Source organism: Nelumbo lutea, chromosome 5 (genome assembly GCF_056320005.1).
Source record: "Nelumbo lutea isolate HS-2025 chromosome 5, American lotus-T2T, whole genome shotgun sequence".
Lineage (NCBI taxonomy): Eukaryota > Viridiplantae > Streptophyta > Magnoliopsida > Proteales > Nelumbonaceae > Nelumbo > Nelumbo lutea.
Window position 1 is genome coordinate 84,751,123 of NC_142688.1, and position 20,786 is coordinate 84,771,908.

Sequence of the window (20,786 nt, forward strand, 5' to 3'; positions counted from 1 at the left end):
TTATACCAAAAGTACTTCAACTTGAAGCAAGGAAGTCAAAGCTTAGAAGAGTATTATGCAAGTTTGAGGAAGATCCACAATGAGCTAAATGTGTATCACCCTCTAACATTAGATGTCCAGATTCAACAACAGCAACGTGAACAGCTTGATGTGACTAGGTTTCTTGTGGGATTGAAGGCTGAGTATGAGCCTGTCAAAGCACAGATATTGGGGGGATCAGCTCTCCCTCACTTGAAGAAGTTTTTGCCCGTCTTAAGAGGACATCCATTGAGCCAGTGGAACATTCTTCCTTCTCTGATAGATCTGGTTTGGTAGTGACTAAAGGGAGTAGTCGTGGAAGTAGAAGTGGTGATGGCAGCAGTGGCCCTCCAAGCAACCATGGTGGATACATGTTTAACCGGGCCAGTGGCCGAACTGGAGGTCGTGGAAAAGGAAGGGGTAATGCTCAGAGAAAATGTACACATTGTGGCTTAGAGGGGCACACAGTTAATTTCTGCTATGATTTACGTGGTCCACCCAACACTTGGGCTAACCATGTTACATCTAAGAGTAGTAGCACAATTACTGAAAGCCAGCAAACTACCCCAACCCCCTCCACACACACTTGTGCTTCCGGGCAGGAAATGGTGAGTGTACCACGGGCAATATATGAGCAGTTCCTTCAAACATCTCAGCAGAACACAGCTACACTTGCCCATTCAGGTATGACTTGTTTAGCTTCCAAAGCCTCACCCTGGATCATTGATTCTGGAGCCTCGGACCATATGTTTGGGACTCCTGATGTAATTTCTTCCCTTTCTCGCTCCTCCACATCTCAGACAGTTACACTTGTTAATGGTTCTACATCTCCTATTTGTGGTATTGGTGATGTTGATCTCTCCTCATTGTCTTTAGCATTTGTTTTATATGTTCCTAAGTTCCCTTTTAACCTTATGTATGTTAGTAGATTAACCAAGTCCCTTAATTGTTCTGTAACCTTCTATCATTCTTCTTGTGTGTTTCAGGATCTCAAGACGGGGACGAAGATTGGTGGAGGGCATGAAGCCAGTGGTTTGTATTACCTTGATGGTGGTGGCCCTCCAGTGGCTTTTCAGTCGTCTCTTACTCCTCTCCAATGGCACTGCAGACTTGGTCATCCCTCTCTCAAGGCTTTGAAGCTGCTAGTTCCTTCCTTGAGTCATCTTTCATCATTAGATTATGAGTCATGTCAGTTGGGAAAACATCATCGAGTCTCATTTAGTCCAAGAACTGATACTCGTGTCTCAAGTCCTTTTGTTTTAGTTCATTCTGATGTATGGGGTCCACTTAAAGTGGTGTCATACAATGGGTTTAAGTATTTTGTAATCTTTGTTGATGACTTTTCAATGATGACATGGATCTATCTTATGAAAGACCATAGTGAATTGTGCTCTATTTTTCAGAAATTTCATGTTGAAATACGCACTCAATTTGGTGTTCATATGAAAATACTTCACTCTGATAATGCCAAAGAATGCATCTCCTCATCATTTCAGCAATACCTAGAACATCATGGAATAATTCATCAAACTTCTTGTGCCTACACCTCGCAACAAAACGGTGTAGCTAAACGGAAAAATAGACATCTTCTTGAAACTGCTCGGTCCTTGATGATCAATATGCATGTTCTAAAGCACTTTTGGAGTGATGTTGTTCTTACATCCTGTTTTTTGATAAATCGGATGCCCATGTCAATCCTTGGAAGTCAATCCCCTTTCTCCGTGTTGTTCCCCACTTTGTCTCCCTTTCCTCTCACCCTAAGAGTCTTTGGCTGTGTTTGTTTTGTTCAGCACTTGGGGCCTGGAGTAGACAAGCTAGATGCTCGGGTTATGAAGTGTATTTTTCTTGGCTACTCAAGGACTCAGAAAGGGTACAAGTGTTATAACCCTAAGTTTCATAAGTTTGTGTGCCCTGATGTCACCTTCTTTGAATCAGTTCCTTTTTTCTCCGATGCCGGGGTCTCTTCTTCTCCCTTTGTGGTTCCTCTTCCTGTTCCGGTTGTGGACCCCCTTCCCGTAGCTCCCACTCCTACTGCAGATGCACATCATATGCCGGTTACTACAGAGAGGCCGCCAATTACTCAAGTTTATACTCGCAGAAGTGCTTCGGCTCCTCCTCCACTTCAACACCCGTCGACAGATCCTGCTACTGCTCCTTCTCCCTCAGATCTTCATCTCCCTATTGCTTTGCGGAAAGGTAAACGTACTTGTACTTCTCATCCCATTTCAGACTATGTTTCCACTGCTCACCTTTCTGCTTCTCATTGCAAGTTTATATCATTACTCTCATCGGTTCCCATTTTTAAGACTGTACAGGAAGCCCTTGCCTCTCTAGGGTGGCGGCAAGCCATGGAAGAAGAACTCTCTGCTCTATAACATAATCATACGTGGGAACTCACCACCATTCCTCCTGGTAAGCACACTGTTGGGTGTAAATGGGTCTATACAGTGAAGCATCTTCCTGATGGCAGTGTGGAACGATTGAAGGCACGGTTAGTGGCCAACTATTCTCAATTATATGGTGTGGACTATATGGAGACATTCTCTCCTGTGGCTAAAATTGGTTCAGTTCGGGTGTTGATCTCATTGGCTACTATGTATGATTGCCCTATCTTACAACTTAACATCAAAAATGCCTTCCTACATGGTGATCTTGTTGAGCAGGTGTATATGGAGCAACCACTAGGGTTTGTTGCTCAGGGGGAGGCTGGTAAGGTGTGCAGGATCAAAAAGGCAATCTATGGACTGAAACAATCTCTTCACGCATGGTTTGGCAAGTTCAGTGAAGTGGTGAAGGCCTTTGGGATGAAACAGTGTCAGGTTGATCATTCTGTGTTTAGCTATAACTCAAAAGATGGAAAAATCTTGCTAGTCGTGTATGTGGATGATATTGTCATAACTGGAAGTGACAGCAATGGAATTGACAGGCTGAAAAAATTCTTACAGGACCACTTCAATACGAAAGATCTGGGGAAGCTAAAGTATTTCTTAGGAATAGAAGTTGCGAGGTCAAAACAGGGGATCAACCTATGTCAGAGGAAATATGTTCTTGATCTACTTGAACAAACAGGGTTGTTAGGTGCTAAACCAGCAGAGACTCCTATGGAACTCAATGCCAAGTTAAGTGTGGATGCAGGTGAAGAGTTTGATGATCCTGGAAGATACAGAAGGTTGGTGGGAAAGTTGAACTACCTGACCATTACCTGACCAGATATATCATTTGTTGTGAGTGTGGTGAGTCAGTTATGCAACATCCCCGGGTTCCTCACTAGGAAGTTGTTCTGAGAATTGTTAGGTACCTAAAGGGTGCTCCAGGTCGTGGTTTGTTATACCAAAAGGGAGGAACTCTTGAGATAGTAGGGTACTCAGATGCTGATTGGGCTGGCTCTATATCAGACAGGAGGTCAACCACAGGGTATTGTACCTTCCTAGGTGGCAATCTTGTAACTTGGAAGAGCAAGAAGCAAACAGTGGTGGCAAGAAGTAGTGCGAAAGCAGAGTACAGGGCTATGGCCCATACCACATGTGAACTAGTATGGCTGAAGAACCTACTACAGGAGATGGGTTTCTCAATTGACAAACCCATGAAACTATACTGTGATAACCAAGCTGTTGTTCACATCTCATCCAACCCTGTCTTCCATGAAAGAACTAAACATATTGAGGTGGATTGTCACTTTGTGAGAGAGAAAGTGATAAGTGGGGTAATAACTACATCTCATGTGAGCTCAAGAAATCAGTGAGCAGATATCTTCACAAAAGGATTGTCTTGGGGAAGAATAGATTACATTTGTAACAAGCTGGGACTATATGATATATACTCTCCAGCTTGAGGGGGAGTGTTAGAATGCTCGAGTCAGGGGTATTTTGGTCATTCTAGTGTATCTTATTGAAAGTGAAATGTCTATTGTATCTGAGTTTAAGTTATGTGTCCCATCTTCTATGAGGGACAAAATTGTCTTTCTTGTAACTCAAGTTTTTTATAAATAAAGTCAAGTGGGTCGGCTAGGAGAGTGACTTTTGAATCTCCTCTCTTCTAGTCTGGCCGAACACTCTTCTCCTCTCCTTCTTCTTCTTTCTCTCTTCTTTCTTCTTTCTTCTTCTCTACTTTGACCTAGAAACAACTAGGGCTTATTCACAAACTTAAAAATAAAAATAAAAGACGGGGCCCAATAACTTAAGTTCGGCCTAACTCAACAGGTTTGTTTCCTCCCTGGTTCTCATTGTATAGGGTTTTCTTTTGTGTATGTTCTTTTTGAATGAATTACATTTCCTTTTCTTCCAAAAAAAAAAAACATGACTGAGATTCTTCCCATTTAAAGGGTCTTAGGTTGATCTTTTCTTATGAATTTCAATTAAGGCGGAGGGAGATACACATGGTTATTAGCTGGATGAGGTAGCTCTTTTATGGCTTTTGCCACCTTCATCATCCCACTAGAGACACTAGATCCTTTGCATGCAGTGTTAACATCTCATTTGTATGGACCCTAATGCTGTGGTTGGCTTGATAGAAAATAAGATCACAAAATTCCTTAAGAATTGTCCATCAACTATCTGTTTCTCTCTTATTTTCTATCAAACTAAGCACAGCTAAGGGTGGCTGAATATATAACAGACTTTCTGGCTACGGATCAGATAAGAAAGTTGTGACTATATTAGAGGTCTTCTCTTTGTGGGAATGGCCTCGTGTGGGATTTGGGTTTCAGAAGACCTTTGAGGGATCATGAAACAAATGACTAGTTCCTTTTTTGAACTTACTTCAGGATGTCAAATTATCCCAGTCAGGGAATGATTAGAGAATATGGGTTCCTACTACAAAGGGCAACTTTACCTGTTCTTCCCTTTTTTAAGATCTTCTTTCCCCTTACCAAGAACCAACCTTTTCCTGCAAGAGAGGTGTGGTATAGCCCAATTCCACCTAAAGTCAGAGTTTTTTGCTAGGAGGCTGTCAACCAAATCATAAATACCTATGGAAGGCTCCAAAGAAAGGGTTCTCTCTCCTCATGTGTGCATCCTATGTTTGAAGAGTGGGAAAAAACACCGATCACATTCTTTTACATTGATCCTATGCCTATAGATTGGCAGCTATTCTTCAGGCTGTTTGAAAAAACTTGGGTGGCACTGGATGAAGTGAGATATTTGTTTGAATCAAATTTGATAGGTAGTTGCACCGGGAGACAAAAGATTCTGTGGCAATATGTACTGGGGCAGTGCTATGGGGCCTTTGGCATGAAATAAATGCAAGGATTTTTGAAGAAAGGTTCAGGAGTGTAAAGGATGTTTTTGAACTCACAAAGATTAGGGCTCCTCGTTGGGATGTGATTTGTGAGGATTTTAGAGGTGCCTTCCTTGATGATTTGGATTTGCTAAGGAGGTGGCAGCTTGTTGCTGGCTATCTAATTCAAAGGCAACAAGGGGGGGTGAAACTGAACTTTGACAGATGCTATCTTGGAAATCCAGGGGCTTCAGGTGCAGGTGGAGCTGTTAGGGATCATGGTGGCAACTAAATTCTTAATTATCAGGTCCCCTCCTTCAGAAAGGGTGGTGAAACTGAACTTTGACAGATGCTATCTTGGAAATCCAGGGGCTTCAGGTGCAGGTGGAGCTGTTAGGGATCATGGTGGCAACTAAATTCTTAATTATCAGGTCTTGATGGCATGGAAATTCCTTGAGGGCTGAACTTTTGGCTTTGATTCAAGGACTAAAACTTTTGGTTGAAACAGGAAGTGAGGAAGGTAGAAGTGGAAGGTGGCTATCAAACAATTATCAGTTGGATGAAGACAAATGATCAGACCCCATGGGAATTTAGGTCACTGGTACAGCTGGCTCTTTCACTGGTACAGCCGCTCTTTGGCAAGAGCAGGGGTTGGAAGGGATTGTCTAGAATGGGGCTGTAAAAGATGGGTTTTTGTTTCTTTTTGTGTAGCTCGTATTGTTATCTGAAACGTACAATCTGGCCTACTGCTCACCTTTCCAAGCAGTACGGTGGTTTTTTAATGAAATTTTTTCTGTTAATTATCAAAAAAATAATGAGTTTGTTAAAAATAATTGTTGTCTTGTTCTCAATAAAGCACAATGGGAAGAAAGTATTTGTGTAGCCAACCCCAAATAGTTTCAATTAAAGATGGGTTGAGTTGAGTGAAGTTTGGTTGTTCTATTCTTGGGCAACCTATTTTGAATTTTTTTCTTGGTCTTGCCTCTTCGTGGCATGACAGTTTTATCTTCTCTTTTCCCTTGATATTACTAAAATCTTCTTTACTAATGATAAAAAATATACTATCCTTTTAGGACTAGAATCACCATAGTAGTTTTTTAGGATTAAAATGATATCTTAATCCTATAGAAAGTGTTTTAGTTCTCTTAGTACCAGCACCATCCTGAAAGTGTTGTAATTGTCTTAATATCAAGACCTTTGTAATAATTTCTGTAATACTCTTATCAATCAGATCACAAAAGAGAAGCATGGAAATTTTGCAGAACTAAAATCCAAACCAATTTGCATTTGGGAGTACTGTAATACATTGCACTAGTTTCTACACTTATTCTTACTGACCACAATCATCTCTAATTTTGGTGATTGTGATTGATAGCTAAATCAAAAGAAGGCCCAAGTTTCAGTATGAGGTTACGTACTGCACTAGGTTCAGCCAAAGGCATCCTTTATCTACATACCGAAGCAAACCCTCCTATATTCCATCGAGATATCAAAGCCAGCAACATACTTCTGGACTCTAAGTTTACTGCAAAAGTAGCTGATTTTGGGCTCTCACGACTTGCACCAATTCCAGATGATGAAGGGATAGTACCAGGTCATGTATCCACCATCGTGAAGGGCACCCCGGTAATGTTGTCTCTCTTTTTTCATTGTTGAATAAGCATATGAACATAATAATCAAGAATTTTATTTTTATAAAATCTTTTCTAATAGAATGCCCCTTAAAGATCGTTTAGCTTTGCATTAATTTTCAGTTACTCTCATGAATTGCACCAGTTCCAGGGTTTATTTTTGTTGTACTAGGGGTTAAGTTGTTTGATGGTCCAATAGAAGTTTTATGTGTATTTTTTGAGTTTTACTAGGATTTAGAGAGTCTTATATATAGTACATCCCCTAATGACTTGCTCAGGTAGTGGCAGATTGTAGCTGGCTGTTGAATAAGAAGATAAAAAGATTGGTAGGAAAGTCCCTCCTGTGGAAGGGGTAATGAAATTGAACTTTAATGGATTCTGTCTTGGAAATCCAGGGGCCTCAGGTATAGGTGGAGCTGTCAGAGGTCATAATGGCAACTTAATTGTCAGCTATTCAGGTTCAGTGGGCTATGAAACACTTTGAGTGCAAAATTGTTGGCTTTGATTCAAGGACTTAAACTCTTAGTAAGGCAGGGAGTAATGAATGTGGAAGTGGAAGGTGACTGTCAAACAGTTATTAGTTGATTGAGGATTAATGATCAGACTCCATGGGAATTTAGGTCACTGGTATCGTTGGCCTCTCACTAGGTACTTCCTTGAAGGCCTGAAAACCCCATTCATTTGGGTGCCTAGGAGTGCTAACATGCTGGCTGATTCTTTGGCAAGAGAAGGGGTTGGAGGGGACTGTCTAGAATGGGGTTGCCCTGGGCCGGGCTGTAATATGTAAAAGTTGTTTTACTTTTTCTTTTTTATGTAGATTGTATGGTAATCTAGATTGCACAATTTGGCCTACTGAAAATCATAATTGCATCATAAATCATAGAGAAAGTTGAATCGAATTGAATTGTGAATCATATCATAAATCATAAGATTGTTTCTATTTTTTTACAAACTTGTCAAAAATTAAATATAGGTAGGCTAAAAGACTAAATATAAAAGAGTTATTTTAAGTCATACCTACCATATATGTACTAAAACAATAGAACTTACCATACAATAGAAATCTAAGATGATATAATCAAGTTTGACTTGAAAGTCAAATAATCCACATATAATAGCTCTTTATCCAACACATGATAGAAAATAAACTCAACATACAGTCCTAAGTAATGTAAATAAATCAATTTCTAGTAAGGTCTTTAAAACAAGTCACCCTTGACAAAACTAAATATAAACAAAACAAATTGACAAAGTAGAGAACTAATTCTTAATTGAATTGATTTGCATCACAATGAATTGCATGAATTGTATAAATCGTAAGATTTATGAATCAAATCATAGGATTCAAACAAAAATTGTTGGATTTTTGCAGAAAAAGATTCAGACATAAGATTCAAATCAAAACCCATGGCGTGAATTGTATCGTAAATCATAAGATTTTAACAACATTGCTACTGCCAACCTTTTTGGGGCAGTATGGAATTTTTTTCTAATGAAATATATCTTTTAATTATCAAAAAAAGGAAAAGAAAGAAAAGGAAAGGAAAGGGAAGGGAAAAGAAAGGAATGGAAGTTTGGGCCCCCAGACCCCCCCCCCCCTCACCCCACCCACATCTTCCTAATGCAGCCTTTTTTTCTTGTGCTGTGGGTCTGCTCTGCTCCAGCTTGCTCACCTCCACTTCAACAGGACCCCCTTTCAAGTTAGTGTTATGCATCTCTATTCCTCTTAATCCAAGACACATTTTATAGAAAATAAACAAGAAGAACAAGATAGCATCCCCCTTCCTCTTCCTCCTAAGGAGGCTTACACTTCTTGCATTCTGAACTATGCCTCGCCTAATGCCTCCGTGTTTTAAAACATTGTCCCCAATAATAATCACATGAAGATGTCTTTTCATCTTGCCTCATTTTACATTTTATTAAACTCGTTTACAATGCTTTATGCTTTTCCAAGGTCCAATATTAATTATTTATCCTTTAGTTGAAAGATCATGCACATTTTATTAGACAAATGTGAACTTTCCAACATTTGGCTGACTATTAACTATTTGACTTTTTGAGTTGACTTTAAGGAGACCAATTAGTTGGAAAAGAGGAAATGAAAGGAGACACTGGGTCTGCTAAGAAATTTAAACACAGTAGCTTTGATGTCAGTGTTTGGAATGGAATCAAAGCAGCTGCTTTTTCCCTTTATTTAGTGGTTCACTCTTACATGTCATTTTACATGCAGGGCTACCTGGATCCAGAATACTTCTTAACCCATAAATTGACAGATAAGAGTGATGTCTACAGCCTTGGAGTTGTATTTCTTGAACTATTGACAGGGATGCCACCAATATCGCATGGTAAAAACATTGTTCGTGAGGTACTTATCTTTAACAGTAATCTTCAAGCCCCTGCTTCCTTGTTAGACATTGTTCTTCTCAAAGAACCATTCAACCTAAAAGCTTAAGCTGTTAGGTGAGGTCCTTGAATAGGTTGATATTCTCTAACACACCCCCTCACACGAAAGCCCATTGGCTTGAAGTGTGAACAAGCACAGACCCACCCATACCTTGTGCTGAAACTTAATTAATTATAATGGGGGTAATGAGGATCAAACACTAGAGCACTTGGTCAAAGTGACTCTGATACCATCTCAAAGAACCATTCAACCTAAAAGCTTAAGTTGTTAGGTGAGGTCCTTGAATAGATTGATATTCTCTAACAGTTCTTTTTAGGATTACAATTGAATGATACATCATCACATCATAATTTATTGAGTCTTTACCCCAGGATAACCTTAAATTTGTATGGATATGAATCATTTGGTGTTTTGACTTGAAATTTATCTTGCTTCACCATGACAATAAAATGGCTGTCCTCTCATGAATTGGTGCAAACTGATAAATCAGTTGCTAGCTGGTCTGTGTAAAACAGAAAAGAAGAATATGATAATTATTTTAATTATTAGTTATAACTGTTAAATTTTATTCAAATAATGGAAGAATTGTTTATGAAAAATTAGTAGCTAATTGGTTGTGTAGGCTTATTAGGAACTTCTGATTGAATTGTAAGTTTCACCCACTTCCTATTAGGTAGTAGCACAGATGGTTCGTTTGGTCTGATCTACAGCTGACCAATGTATAGACCTAAGTACATTTTTTTCTCTCCTCTATTCAATCAGAACAGTGATTCACTGTTCTCAATTTGTAAACCAAAATACACAATTTTGTATCCTTAAATTTGAAGGGAGCAGCTATAGCACAGCTAAGAGTTTATTTCAACCTTGAATCAGCTCCAATCTGCTGTGATGAAAAACAGCAAGATAAAGGAGATTTGCACTATAAAATCATGTGAAATATGGTCCTAACAAGGGTAGAGAGAGAGAAAGAGAGAGAGAGAGGAGATCACCCCAAATAGATAAAGAAAGAAAGAAAAACTATACTTTGATTTCCGGCTCTTGGATCTCCTAACACATTTAATAATCCCAGCCACCCACTTTCAGAATTTAGTGCCCTTAACAACTCAAGTAAATAACAAAAAGGTCCTTATGACTGACAAGTCTTTAACTTTAGGCTTCTTATTGATGTAGGACTAGTATGATTCAATGGTAAGTCTAGGTGGGTAACAATGGGTTAAGGACTTGGGGATAATTTTAGGACTAAAGGATTGATAGGAGTTACAAAGGTTACAGGCCAAATTGTTGAGAACTTCGGATTCTCTCTAATACAGTGGAAAAATAATCTGAAGAAACTAAGTGTGAAATGACATTTTTAATAAATTCTAGAAATGTATAAGACGATGGATTGTAAAGGATGATTTAATTTGAAGGTATTTTGAGCAGGTTTTCCACAAATGGACGAAAAACATGTTTTTGTGAAAGAAATCGCCATAGCTGTCGAAACTAGCGCTTTGTATGAAGATTTGGGACGAAATTTGGAAGGATAGAAGATAATAGGGAATTATAGGTTGATATAGTATTAGGGCATTCAGAGATGGTTTAACATGAAAGGATGAAGATTTTACCTGGATTTCAGTCTTCTAAGGCCATAGAATGAATTCCTTCAGGCTCAGTTTGGAAAGAGTACAAATACAAATAAGCACGGTACAAATACATAAAAAATAATACCAAATATAAGATTTTGCACTCCATATATTTGTATTTGTACTTCCAAACTGAGCCTCGATAACAAATTTGAGGGTCATTTATGGTTGTAGTTGCTACTTATAGAATTATAGAGAAAACAGAGAACCTGGAATCACTTAAAAAAGGCATACAGTCACTCTAGGGTTCATGGAAATTACTCACTATAAGCACAAAATGCAGGAATTTCATTCTCATGTCATTCACCATTTTCTTTTGATAAATGAGTAAGATTTTATTCAAGAAAGATCAATATGATAAGACAACACAGGCTACCCAAGGAGAGGCACGAGCTGGTACCTCTTCTAAACAACAACATTGTATTACATCAGACTAGAAAACGAAAATTTACAGAGCTGCCCAAAATAAATGTCATTCGTATGGGCTCCTTGAGGCCCCTTGCTTAGCTAACCCATCCACTATGCCATTCACTATATTTTCAGACAATACATATGCAAATCAACTCTTTAGGGGCAGTCAAACTCCTTAAATTAATAAAACTTAACCTATGACTGAAATTTGAAACACAAATAAACAATATTGCAAATAACAAAGTCCTGGCCCAAACTGAAGGGCACAATTTCTGTATTTTTCATTCACATAAAAATAGTTGTTGTTTTTCTTTATTCTCTGATTACAGGTGAATGCAGCATATCGTTCTGATATGACACACTCTATCTTAGACAATCGTATGGGCTCTTATCCCTCTGAATGTGTGGAAAAGTTTGTTGTTTTAGCTCTCAGATGTTGCCAGGACAAGCCAGAAATGAGGCCTTCAATGTCAGAAGTAGTGAGGGAGCTAGAAAACATACTTGATATGTTGTCAGAGTCCGACACCTTGCTGTCCAAGCCTACGGATACATATTCCAGTATTTCAGCACCACTCTCTACAGAGACGTATTCCGGTACTTCAGCACCATCTTCTTCATTGACCTCTGCCACAAGGGACTCAGACATGTCTTTCAATATTTCCAGCAGTAATCTTGTTAGTGGTATTATCCCCACCATCAGACCTCGTTGACATATAGGTGAAATTTCTCTTGTAAATATATTTTTATTAATAAACTCATGTTGGCCAAGTCTCTGTCATCGTTTTTAAACATTACAATGTGGTTGAAGAGATAATATATACATATTTAGAATTTGTATTCTGTTTGTAGGATTATTCATTGAAAGTTGTACTTTTTTGGTTAAATGAAAGGAATGTTTTATTTTTCATGTGAAATGGGAGCTCTTTCTTTCTAACATATAAAACTAGGTATTAATTCTGTATCCATGGTAGTACAAAGTTTTCTCATGATAGTAGTACTAAAAGAAGAAGGCAGAGGAGGACATGGAAATTAAGCTCAGTTGGGTGAAAAGATCTGCTAACTCGTTTGCTGATGAATTAGCCAAGCAAGGGGTGGTTAGGGGATCTATGTTCTGGGCTCAGTTGTAACTTTATTTTTTCTTTATGGGGGCTCTAGCCTCAGTATGGGGAGTTAAGAAAGTTTACCTCCCTGTCTTTGTACCTTTTTTCTTTTTTGTTTTATTAATGAAATTGTTCTACTGATCAAAACAAAAAACAGAAAAAGAAGGCAGAGGAGGAGAAAATCATGAATGCAGGGTTTTCTCATGGAGAGATTCCCATTTTGAGTGTTGTTTCCATAAGCAATAACTCTATTTGTAACATCGTGGGTGTTGGGATGATGAACATCAAAATGTTTGATGAAGTGATTAACACTTTAGATGGTATGGCATATTTCTTAAAGATGTATAGGAATTTGATGTCATTTAGCTGGTTAAACTCCAAGTGTTGAAGGGTGATCTTCAAAGTGTCTCATAAACAAGCTAATGGTGATATTGTTAGGGTGATCTTGCTTTCACACAACCATTGGATTGAGTTGAGATCTAATATTGGGTGTAGACAATTTAGGAAGGAGGGGTGTTCCTTATATAACAATGAGTGGTTTTTTCTATATAAAAGGTGCGGTTCCTTTGTATAAGAATGATAGAGGAGAGAGGACAAAGTAGGGGTGCAACTCGGGTGGGTTGGGTTGGGTTGAAGGTCAACCCAGGCCCAATCCTAAAGGTGCAAGCCTTGGGCTTGGACCTGGCTCAACTCGATGTCAAGCCCAACCTAAGCTTAACCCAACACAACTCAGGATGGGCTTGGGCTTGGGTGGGTTGGTTGGGTTTGAAAGAATTTATGTATATATTTTTATATAGCCATCTTTTATTGGCCTTTATGGTCCAATTTAAGCATAAAATTAATTGAAAATATGTATAAATTTTCATTTACAAATGTACAAATACATATTTTATACATGTACCTAGAAAAGACACTTTTATATAAATATAGTACATATATGCATGGATGATGATGATATATGCATGTATTTGTTTGGACTGGCTCAGGTTGGGTTGATTCAGTTCACCCGAGGCCTCAACCCAAGCCCAACCCAAGTTTGGGTCAAATCCAAGTTTTTGGCTCAGGCCCAGCCTGCAGCCCAAAAAATCAGGCCCAACCTATGCAAGAACTCAGGTTAGGTCGAGTCAGGCTCAGGTTGGGCCCGCCCCAGCTCCACCCAGGGAAAAGGCTATTCTAAGAAAGGGAGTGGTTTCTCTTTGTTAGGTGTTAAAAAGGAAATGGAATGTAGAGAGATTGGGTCAAATAGGCCTTGCTTTAGTTCAGCTGTTTATTGTTTTATTTACTGTAATGGGCTGTCTTTATGGGCCCTTAACACATTAGTTCCTATATTTATTGGGTCAGCTGCCTAACCAGGGGCACCCATGTGATTTTTCCTTTAAATTAATCCAGCACATATATAAAGAGACTAAGGGAATTAGAGAGGGGCATTTTTCTCTTCTTTCTCTTGAGCAGCTCTTTCTCTCTTCTTCCTTCCTATTTTTTCTTGTTATACAAGTAAGAAATTCTTGGACTGGTTTTCTTCTTGGCATCGGAGCAGGTTCCCACTTCTTGCTTTTCTTCTCTTAGGCCCATACGGCCATACACAGAGTGTATGGAGAAGTAAGCTGTTGAGTGATTGAAGATTGATGTTGCCCAGTCAAGGGGGATTTCTAGAGAAGATTTATCACTTAGGTTGAGGTCGAAGGCAAGTTCTTGGAGATTTTCCCCAAAAACCCTAGCTGATTGGAGAAATTGGACTAAGGGGGTTTAGAGACAGTTTGAAGCTAGCATTTGGGGCTTAAAAGGGAGTTTACTGACCCATTTGGAGATCGACTCTAGCTGGAGAAGTTTCTAGAGTCCCTGGTAGGAGTGGCCACAAGTTCTCTCTCGCTCATTTTCTCTCATTATATCGGGTGCTGTGAAACCCTAGTTTTCTGCTACAGAAAATCTCAAGTTAGTATTTTTTTTTTATTAATAGTATCTTATTTTGATATTCATTTGCCTCCGGTTGATCAATGGAGCATACTGGAGGTGAGACAAAATACCCTACAGACTTTGGATGTGGTCAGGGGTTCATAGAGAATCCTTGTGGGGCAGAGACTACTGTGAAGCTAGATGGGACAAACTATTTGGCATGGTCTCAATCAATAAAAATTCATGTTTGTAGTAGAGGAAAATGGGGGTATGTCATTGGGAGTAAGACAAAACCCAAGGATGATGATCCTATTCCTACCTATGAGAAGTGGGTATAGGATAATTACACTGTTGTAGGATGGTTGGTGAACTCTATGCAACCTCATATCAGTCAACACTACTTTGGTTAGAAACTGCTAAGGAGGTATGGGGTATTGTTAAGGAGATCTACTCATAGAAGTTAAATGTTGCTAGGGCCTACAAATTGAAGAATGATGTGCATAATTTGAGACAGGGGGAGAATCCATTAGCTGTGTATTTCTCAATATTGAAGTCTATGTGGCAGGAAATTGATTTGGTGGAGACAATTCAATGGGGATGCACAAAATATGTTGAAACTAATAGGAAATTGGTATGAGGTGACCCTTTCTTAGGCTTATGTTATGGTCAGTAGTGAGGAGAGAAAGAGGCAGGTTCAAATTGTGGAGACCCCAGTGGAACACTTTGCTAATGTTGGGACGAAGTAGAAGGGTGGTACTAAGAGAAAGGAGGTTATGTGTGAAGACTACAAGAAGTCAAAGCACACAAAAGATACCTATTGGAAGTTACATCCAAAGCTCCTACCCCCTAGATTCAAGAATAATAGTAACAATGACAAAAAGAGCAGGAATGGGAAAGGAGTCCAGGTTAATGTAGCAACCTCCTCTGATGGTGAGAAAGGGCAATGTGATGAGAGAAGTAGGGGAACAGCTTGCAGCCGCTAGGGCTGAATATGAGAAATATGGCTGCATCATCAGTCATCTAGAGCCTACTTCAACTTCCACTCCACCCAATAACAATTCCACCTCTGCCTATGCTCACTTAGGTATTCGTGCTATTGTGGATCATGCCTCTACTGTAAGTAATCGTAGGATCCCCTAGATAATAGATTCCGGTGCTTCTAACCATATAACTAGTGCTTCCGCTTTATTCACTACTTACCAACTCTTATCTGGTCATGACAAAATATTGTTAATGGTTCTCTTGCCCCCATCTCAGGCAAAGGGGACATCAAAACCTTAGACTCCCTTACTTTGACTTTCGTGTTTCATGTACCTAAACTTAATACCAACTTACCTTCAATTAGTAATTTGGCTAAATCTCTGAACTATAGCGTAACCATCTTTCCTTCTTATTGTGTTTTTCAAGACATGAAATCTTAGAAGGTGACTGGGAGTGGCCATTAAGCAAATGGGATGTATCTGTTAGACATGTCTGAACAGAGTTTAGTACTATCTCAAAAATCAACTTTTGGATCTATAAGTTAAGAGTTCGTTAGTCATGTCATGTTATGTCATAATCGTTTAGGTCATTTGTCTTTTTCTTCTTTAAAGCTTTTGTTTCCTACATTGTCTAAAGGAGTCAGTCTATTGAGTCTACATTATGAGTCTTGTGAGTTTTCAAAACATTGTAGAAACTCTTATCCAACAAGTAATAAAATATCCATTTTTCCTTTTAACATTGTTCACTCTAATGTGTGGGGGTCTTACCATTTACTTTGCATGGGAGGCTATAAATATTTTATTTTGTTCATTGATGACTTCTCTCGCTATACTTGGTTGTGTCTTATGCATTCACGTGATAAAATGCCTAAACTTGTTTAACAATTTCATGAATTTGTGCTTACCCAGTTTGACACTAAGATCAAAATATTCTGATCAAACAATGCTAAGGAATATTTTGAGAAGGATCTTGCCTCTTATTTTGAAAAGTTTGGAGTTATTCATCAAGGCTCGTATGTCTGCACTTCGGAACAAAATGGGGTAATGGTGAGAAAGAATCAACACATTGTGGAAGTTGCTAGAAGCATCCTTTTTGCTTTCCATGTCCCTATAAGGTTTTGGGGTGATGCAGTGATGGCAGTTACATATCTTATTAACCATATGCCTTCCCGAGTTTTGGGGTTCAAGTCTTCGTTCAGTGTTCTCCTTCTAGACCTTGAAGTTTTCTCCAATCCTTTACGAGTCTTTGGTTGCACTTGCTATGTTCATGTTCCTAGTTCCTAAAAAGATAAATTTGAACCCAAGTCCAGGAAGTGCATTTTTTTCTAGGGTATGCCTCCACACAGAAGGGTTATTGCTGCTTTGATCCTAGTAGTGGTACCCATTTTGTTTCTATGGATGTCACTTTTGTAGAGTCAACCCCTTTTTATAGCCATTCTTTTGAGAGGGAGCCCTCCAGTGAGTTGTTTGCTTCTCCCCCACCTTTACCAACTCTTATCGACTCCTGTACTAGTCTTCCTTTAGCTCTTTTGGCTTTTGTAGTTGAATCTTTTGGCTCCTCCATTCTTGCGCCTCCTCCTCTTCCTCTTAGTCCTGTGTTCACTACACCTCTTGTTCTTCAGAGGTGGTACCAACGGCAAAGACTAAGGCATGGACAACTTGTTTCCCCATCTCTCTAGGTGAGCCTCTAGAACTTCCTATCAGTGAAGAGAGGGCAGGTCCTATAGAACTACAATTAGTACCCTCATTCCCATACCTTGACCTACCTATTGCTGTAAGAAAAGGTAAAAGGAAATGTACTACTCATTGCATTTCCAAACATCTTTCTTACAGTTTGTTGTCCCTTTCCTACTATTCCTTCTTAGCCTCCATTTTAGCCCAACTTGTCCCTAAGAATGGATCAAAAGTCTTATCCAAGCCAAAATGGAGGGATGTTATGAGAATTGAGATAGAAGCACTTAGTAAGAACAATACTTGAGATATTGTAGACTTACCTTCTAGGAAGGAGCCTGTTGGTTGTAAATGGGTTTACACCATAAAGTACCATGCTAATGGACAGATTGAGAGGTATAAAGCCCACCTTGTTGCCAAGGGGTATACTCAAGTCTATGGGATTGATTATATGGAGACATTTTCTCCAGTGGAAAAGATGACATCTGTGAGAGTTCTCTTGCCTTTGGCAGTAAATTATGATTGGCCTCTTTACTAGTTTAATGTCAAAAATGCTTTCTTGAATGGTGACTTGATAGAAGAGGTGTATATGTCCCTTCCCCCTGGAATGTATGGTAAGGAAATACAAAGTAAGGTGTGTAAAATGGATAAATCTCTTTATGAACTTAAGTAGTCTCCTCATGCTTGGTTTAATAGATTCAGGACTGCACTTATTCAATGTGATTATGCACAGACATAGTTAGGTCATTCTATTTGTGAAGAGAACTTCTCATGTTACCTTCCTCATTGTGTATGTGGATGGCATTGTTGTCACAGGTAGTGGTGCATAGGAAATTCATGATCTCAAATACTTCCTTAACCTTGAATTTGAGATTAGATATTTGGGGGAGTTGAGGTACTTCTTGGGCATTGAGGTTGTTAGGTCTAAAGAGGGACTTTTCATCTCCTAGAGAGTATGTGTTGGACCTTCTCACTGAGACTAGGAAATTTAGTGCCAAACTTGCTTCCACTCCTAATGATGTGAAACATAAGTTCTTGGTTGATGATGGGGAGTTCTTGATTGATAGGGGAGTGTTTCAAAGATTATTGGAAAAGCTTCTATGCCTTTGTATGACACAACCAAGCATTTCTTATGTTTTGAGTGTGATTTGCCAGTTTATGCATGCTCCTAGAGACACATATGGTTGTTTAGAAAGGGTGTTGTGTTATCTTAAGGGTAGTCCTGGGAAAGGTGTATTCTTTTCTAAGCATGAACATATGAAGTTAAAAGTGTATACAGATGCCAATTGGGCAAGGCTTATTCTAGCCATGTTCTCAGGCCTTATTGGGGAAGGAGAGTGTCTTAGGGATGAGATCCTTGCAGCCCCGGAAGGTGCCCAAAGAGCAAGGTAGTTGAACATCAGAAGACTGGTTATTGAAGGTAACTTGGAGGTGGTGATGAGATGACTAAAGTAAGACAACTTTGGTATATGGTATTACAACAAATGAGGTGAAATACAATTGGGTGAAGAGAACTACTACTAACTCACTTGCCGATGGGATAGCCAAGCAAGGAGTGAATATGGGTTCTCTTTTTGGGGTTCATTTCTAATTTTTGTATCCTTTGTTTTGTACTGGTGGGGGAGTTAAGAAGGCTTACCTCCCCCTATCTTGTAATTAAAGCTTCACAGCCTTAATAAAATTTGTTGTTATTGATAAAAAAAAAAGATGATAAAAGATCTACATCGGGTTATTGTGCCATGGTGGCTAGAAATGTTGTCTCTTGGAGGAGTAAGAAGCAATCCGTTGTTGCCCGATCTTCAGTTGAGGCAGAGTATAGGGCTATGCCCATGAGGTGTTGAAGTTGTTGTGGTTCATATCTCTTAGAAGAGATGGGAATTGATTATAGTAACCGATCAAGACTACAATCAATCTTGAATTCGAAAGAAAAATGAGAGATTTTAGAAAAAAAAGAAGAGAGGGAGAAAAGAAGAAGCACACGAAAGGATTTAGAAAAGAGAGAGAGGGGGTTGATCAATAAATCTGTCGACCCACTCTTAATATTTATATATGTTGACTAATTGTAAAAGAGCTTAATTGCCCTTATTTCTTACATGGCAAATAAACTAATAATAAAGCTGAAATAACTACCAATAACAACAAACAAAACATATGCTATGCTGCCATACGAACACAGTGGGGTCCACATCAGTGTTCTCTACACTCCCCCTCAAGTTGGGAATAGATATTTGTCATTCCCAACTTGCATAGGTCTGCCTCTAATTTCTTCCTTGGAACAGCCTTGGTGAGAAGATCTGTGAGCCACATGTTGGAGGTGATATACGGGAGACACACTTCTTGAGACGAAACCCTTTCTCTAACAAAATGTCGGTCGACTTCGATATACTTAGTTCTGTCATGCTGTACCAGATTATGAGCTATATTAATAGCAGTCTGATTATCACAATACAACATTAAGGGCTTCTCATAAGCAATATCCAACTCCTCAAATAATGACTTCAGCCACACCATTAGCCATAGATCTATATTCAGTTTCAACACTAGAACGAGAAACAACACTTTGTTTCTTACTCCTCCAAGAGACAAGGTTACCTCCTATAAAGGCACAATATCCAAAGATAGACCTTCTGTCATCAACACTCCTAGCCCAATCAGCATCTATATAGACATCTATCTTCATATGATCATTATTCTTGAATAATATACCTCTACCTGGACATCTCTTCAAGTATGCTAATATTCTCTCAACTACAAGGAGTTGAGTAGTTCTAAGAGAGTGCATATATTGACTGACAACACTGATTGCATAACTGATGCCCGGTCATGTGAGACAAAGATAGAGGAATTTTCCAACTAACCGTTGGAACATAGCTTTGCCTTCAAGAGGCTCTCCACCCTCTACATTGATCTTGTGGTTCAGTTCAATAGGTGTATCTACAAGCTTAACACCCAACTTTCTAGTTTCTTCTAATAGATCTAGAACATATTTCTTTTGAACAATAAAAATCCCATGTTTAGATCTAACAACCTCAATACCCAAGAAGTATCGTAGCTCTCCCAGATCTTTCACCTCAAACTCTTGATGAAGGAGCTGTTTAAGAGACTCAATCTCACTGTTATCATTCCTTGTCACTACAATATCATCCACATATACAGCAAGCAAAGTCAAGGAAGAGTCCACTCTTTTAATGAACAATGCATGGTCTGACTGGGCCTGTACATAGTCGAATTCTTCAAGGGCTTGTCTGAATCTATCAAACCAAGCTCTGGGGGACTGCTTTAGTCCATACAAGGCTTTATTCAACCGGAAAACCTTCTTATCTGTCTCTACATCATAAAATCCAGGAGATTACTGCATGTAGACTTCTTCCTGTAAGTCTCTATTGAGGAATGCATTTTTAACATCCATCTAGAACAAGAGCCAAGAATAACTAGCTGCAAGGGATAGCAGAACTCGAATAGTTGTCATCTTTGCTACTGGAGCAAAAGTCTCTAAGTAGTCTATACCATAAGTTTGAGTAAATCCCTTTGCAACTAACCAGGACTTATACCTTTCAATGGAACCATCAGCATTATGTTTCATAGTAAATACCTATCTACATCCAACCAGCTTCGTTCCTTTAGGCTGGTCAACTAGCTCCCAAGTATTATTCCTCAGAAGGGCATCCATTTTAACATTCACTACATCTTTCCACTCAGGAACTGACAAGGCTTCCTACACTATTTTGGGAATATGAATATTAGCAATGGATGTAAGAAATGACCTGTAAGAGGGGGACAGGTGATCATAGGATAGAAATTGGGAAATGCAGTGAGCCGTGGATGTGGTGCAATGCCGTTTG

General features: G+C 39.1%; 1 protein-coding gene across 5 annotated transcripts in view; it reads left to right on the forward strand.

The window, feature by feature from the left end:
- Positions 1-12,214, forward strand: part of LOC148853215 (putative LRR receptor-like serine/threonine-protein kinase At1g06840) — a 132,173-nt gene extending 119,959 nt beyond the window's left edge. For 4 of the 5 annotated variants that reach the window (XM_088947574.1, XM_088947575.1, XM_088947577.1 and 1 more), the window contains 3 exons: positions 6,608-6,858; positions 9,094-9,228; positions 11,630-12,214. In XM_088947574.1, coding sequence (XP_088803700.1) covers positions 6,608-6,858; positions 9,094-9,228; positions 11,630-12,010 — 767 coding nt within the window. In that variant the 3' untranslated portion in view covers positions 12,011-12,214. The remainder of the gene's footprint in view (positions 1-6,607; positions 6,859-9,093; positions 9,229-11,629) is intronic. The other variant, XM_088947576.1, reaches the window with a different exon arrangement.
- Positions 12,215-20,786: the final 8,572 nt, after the last annotated feature.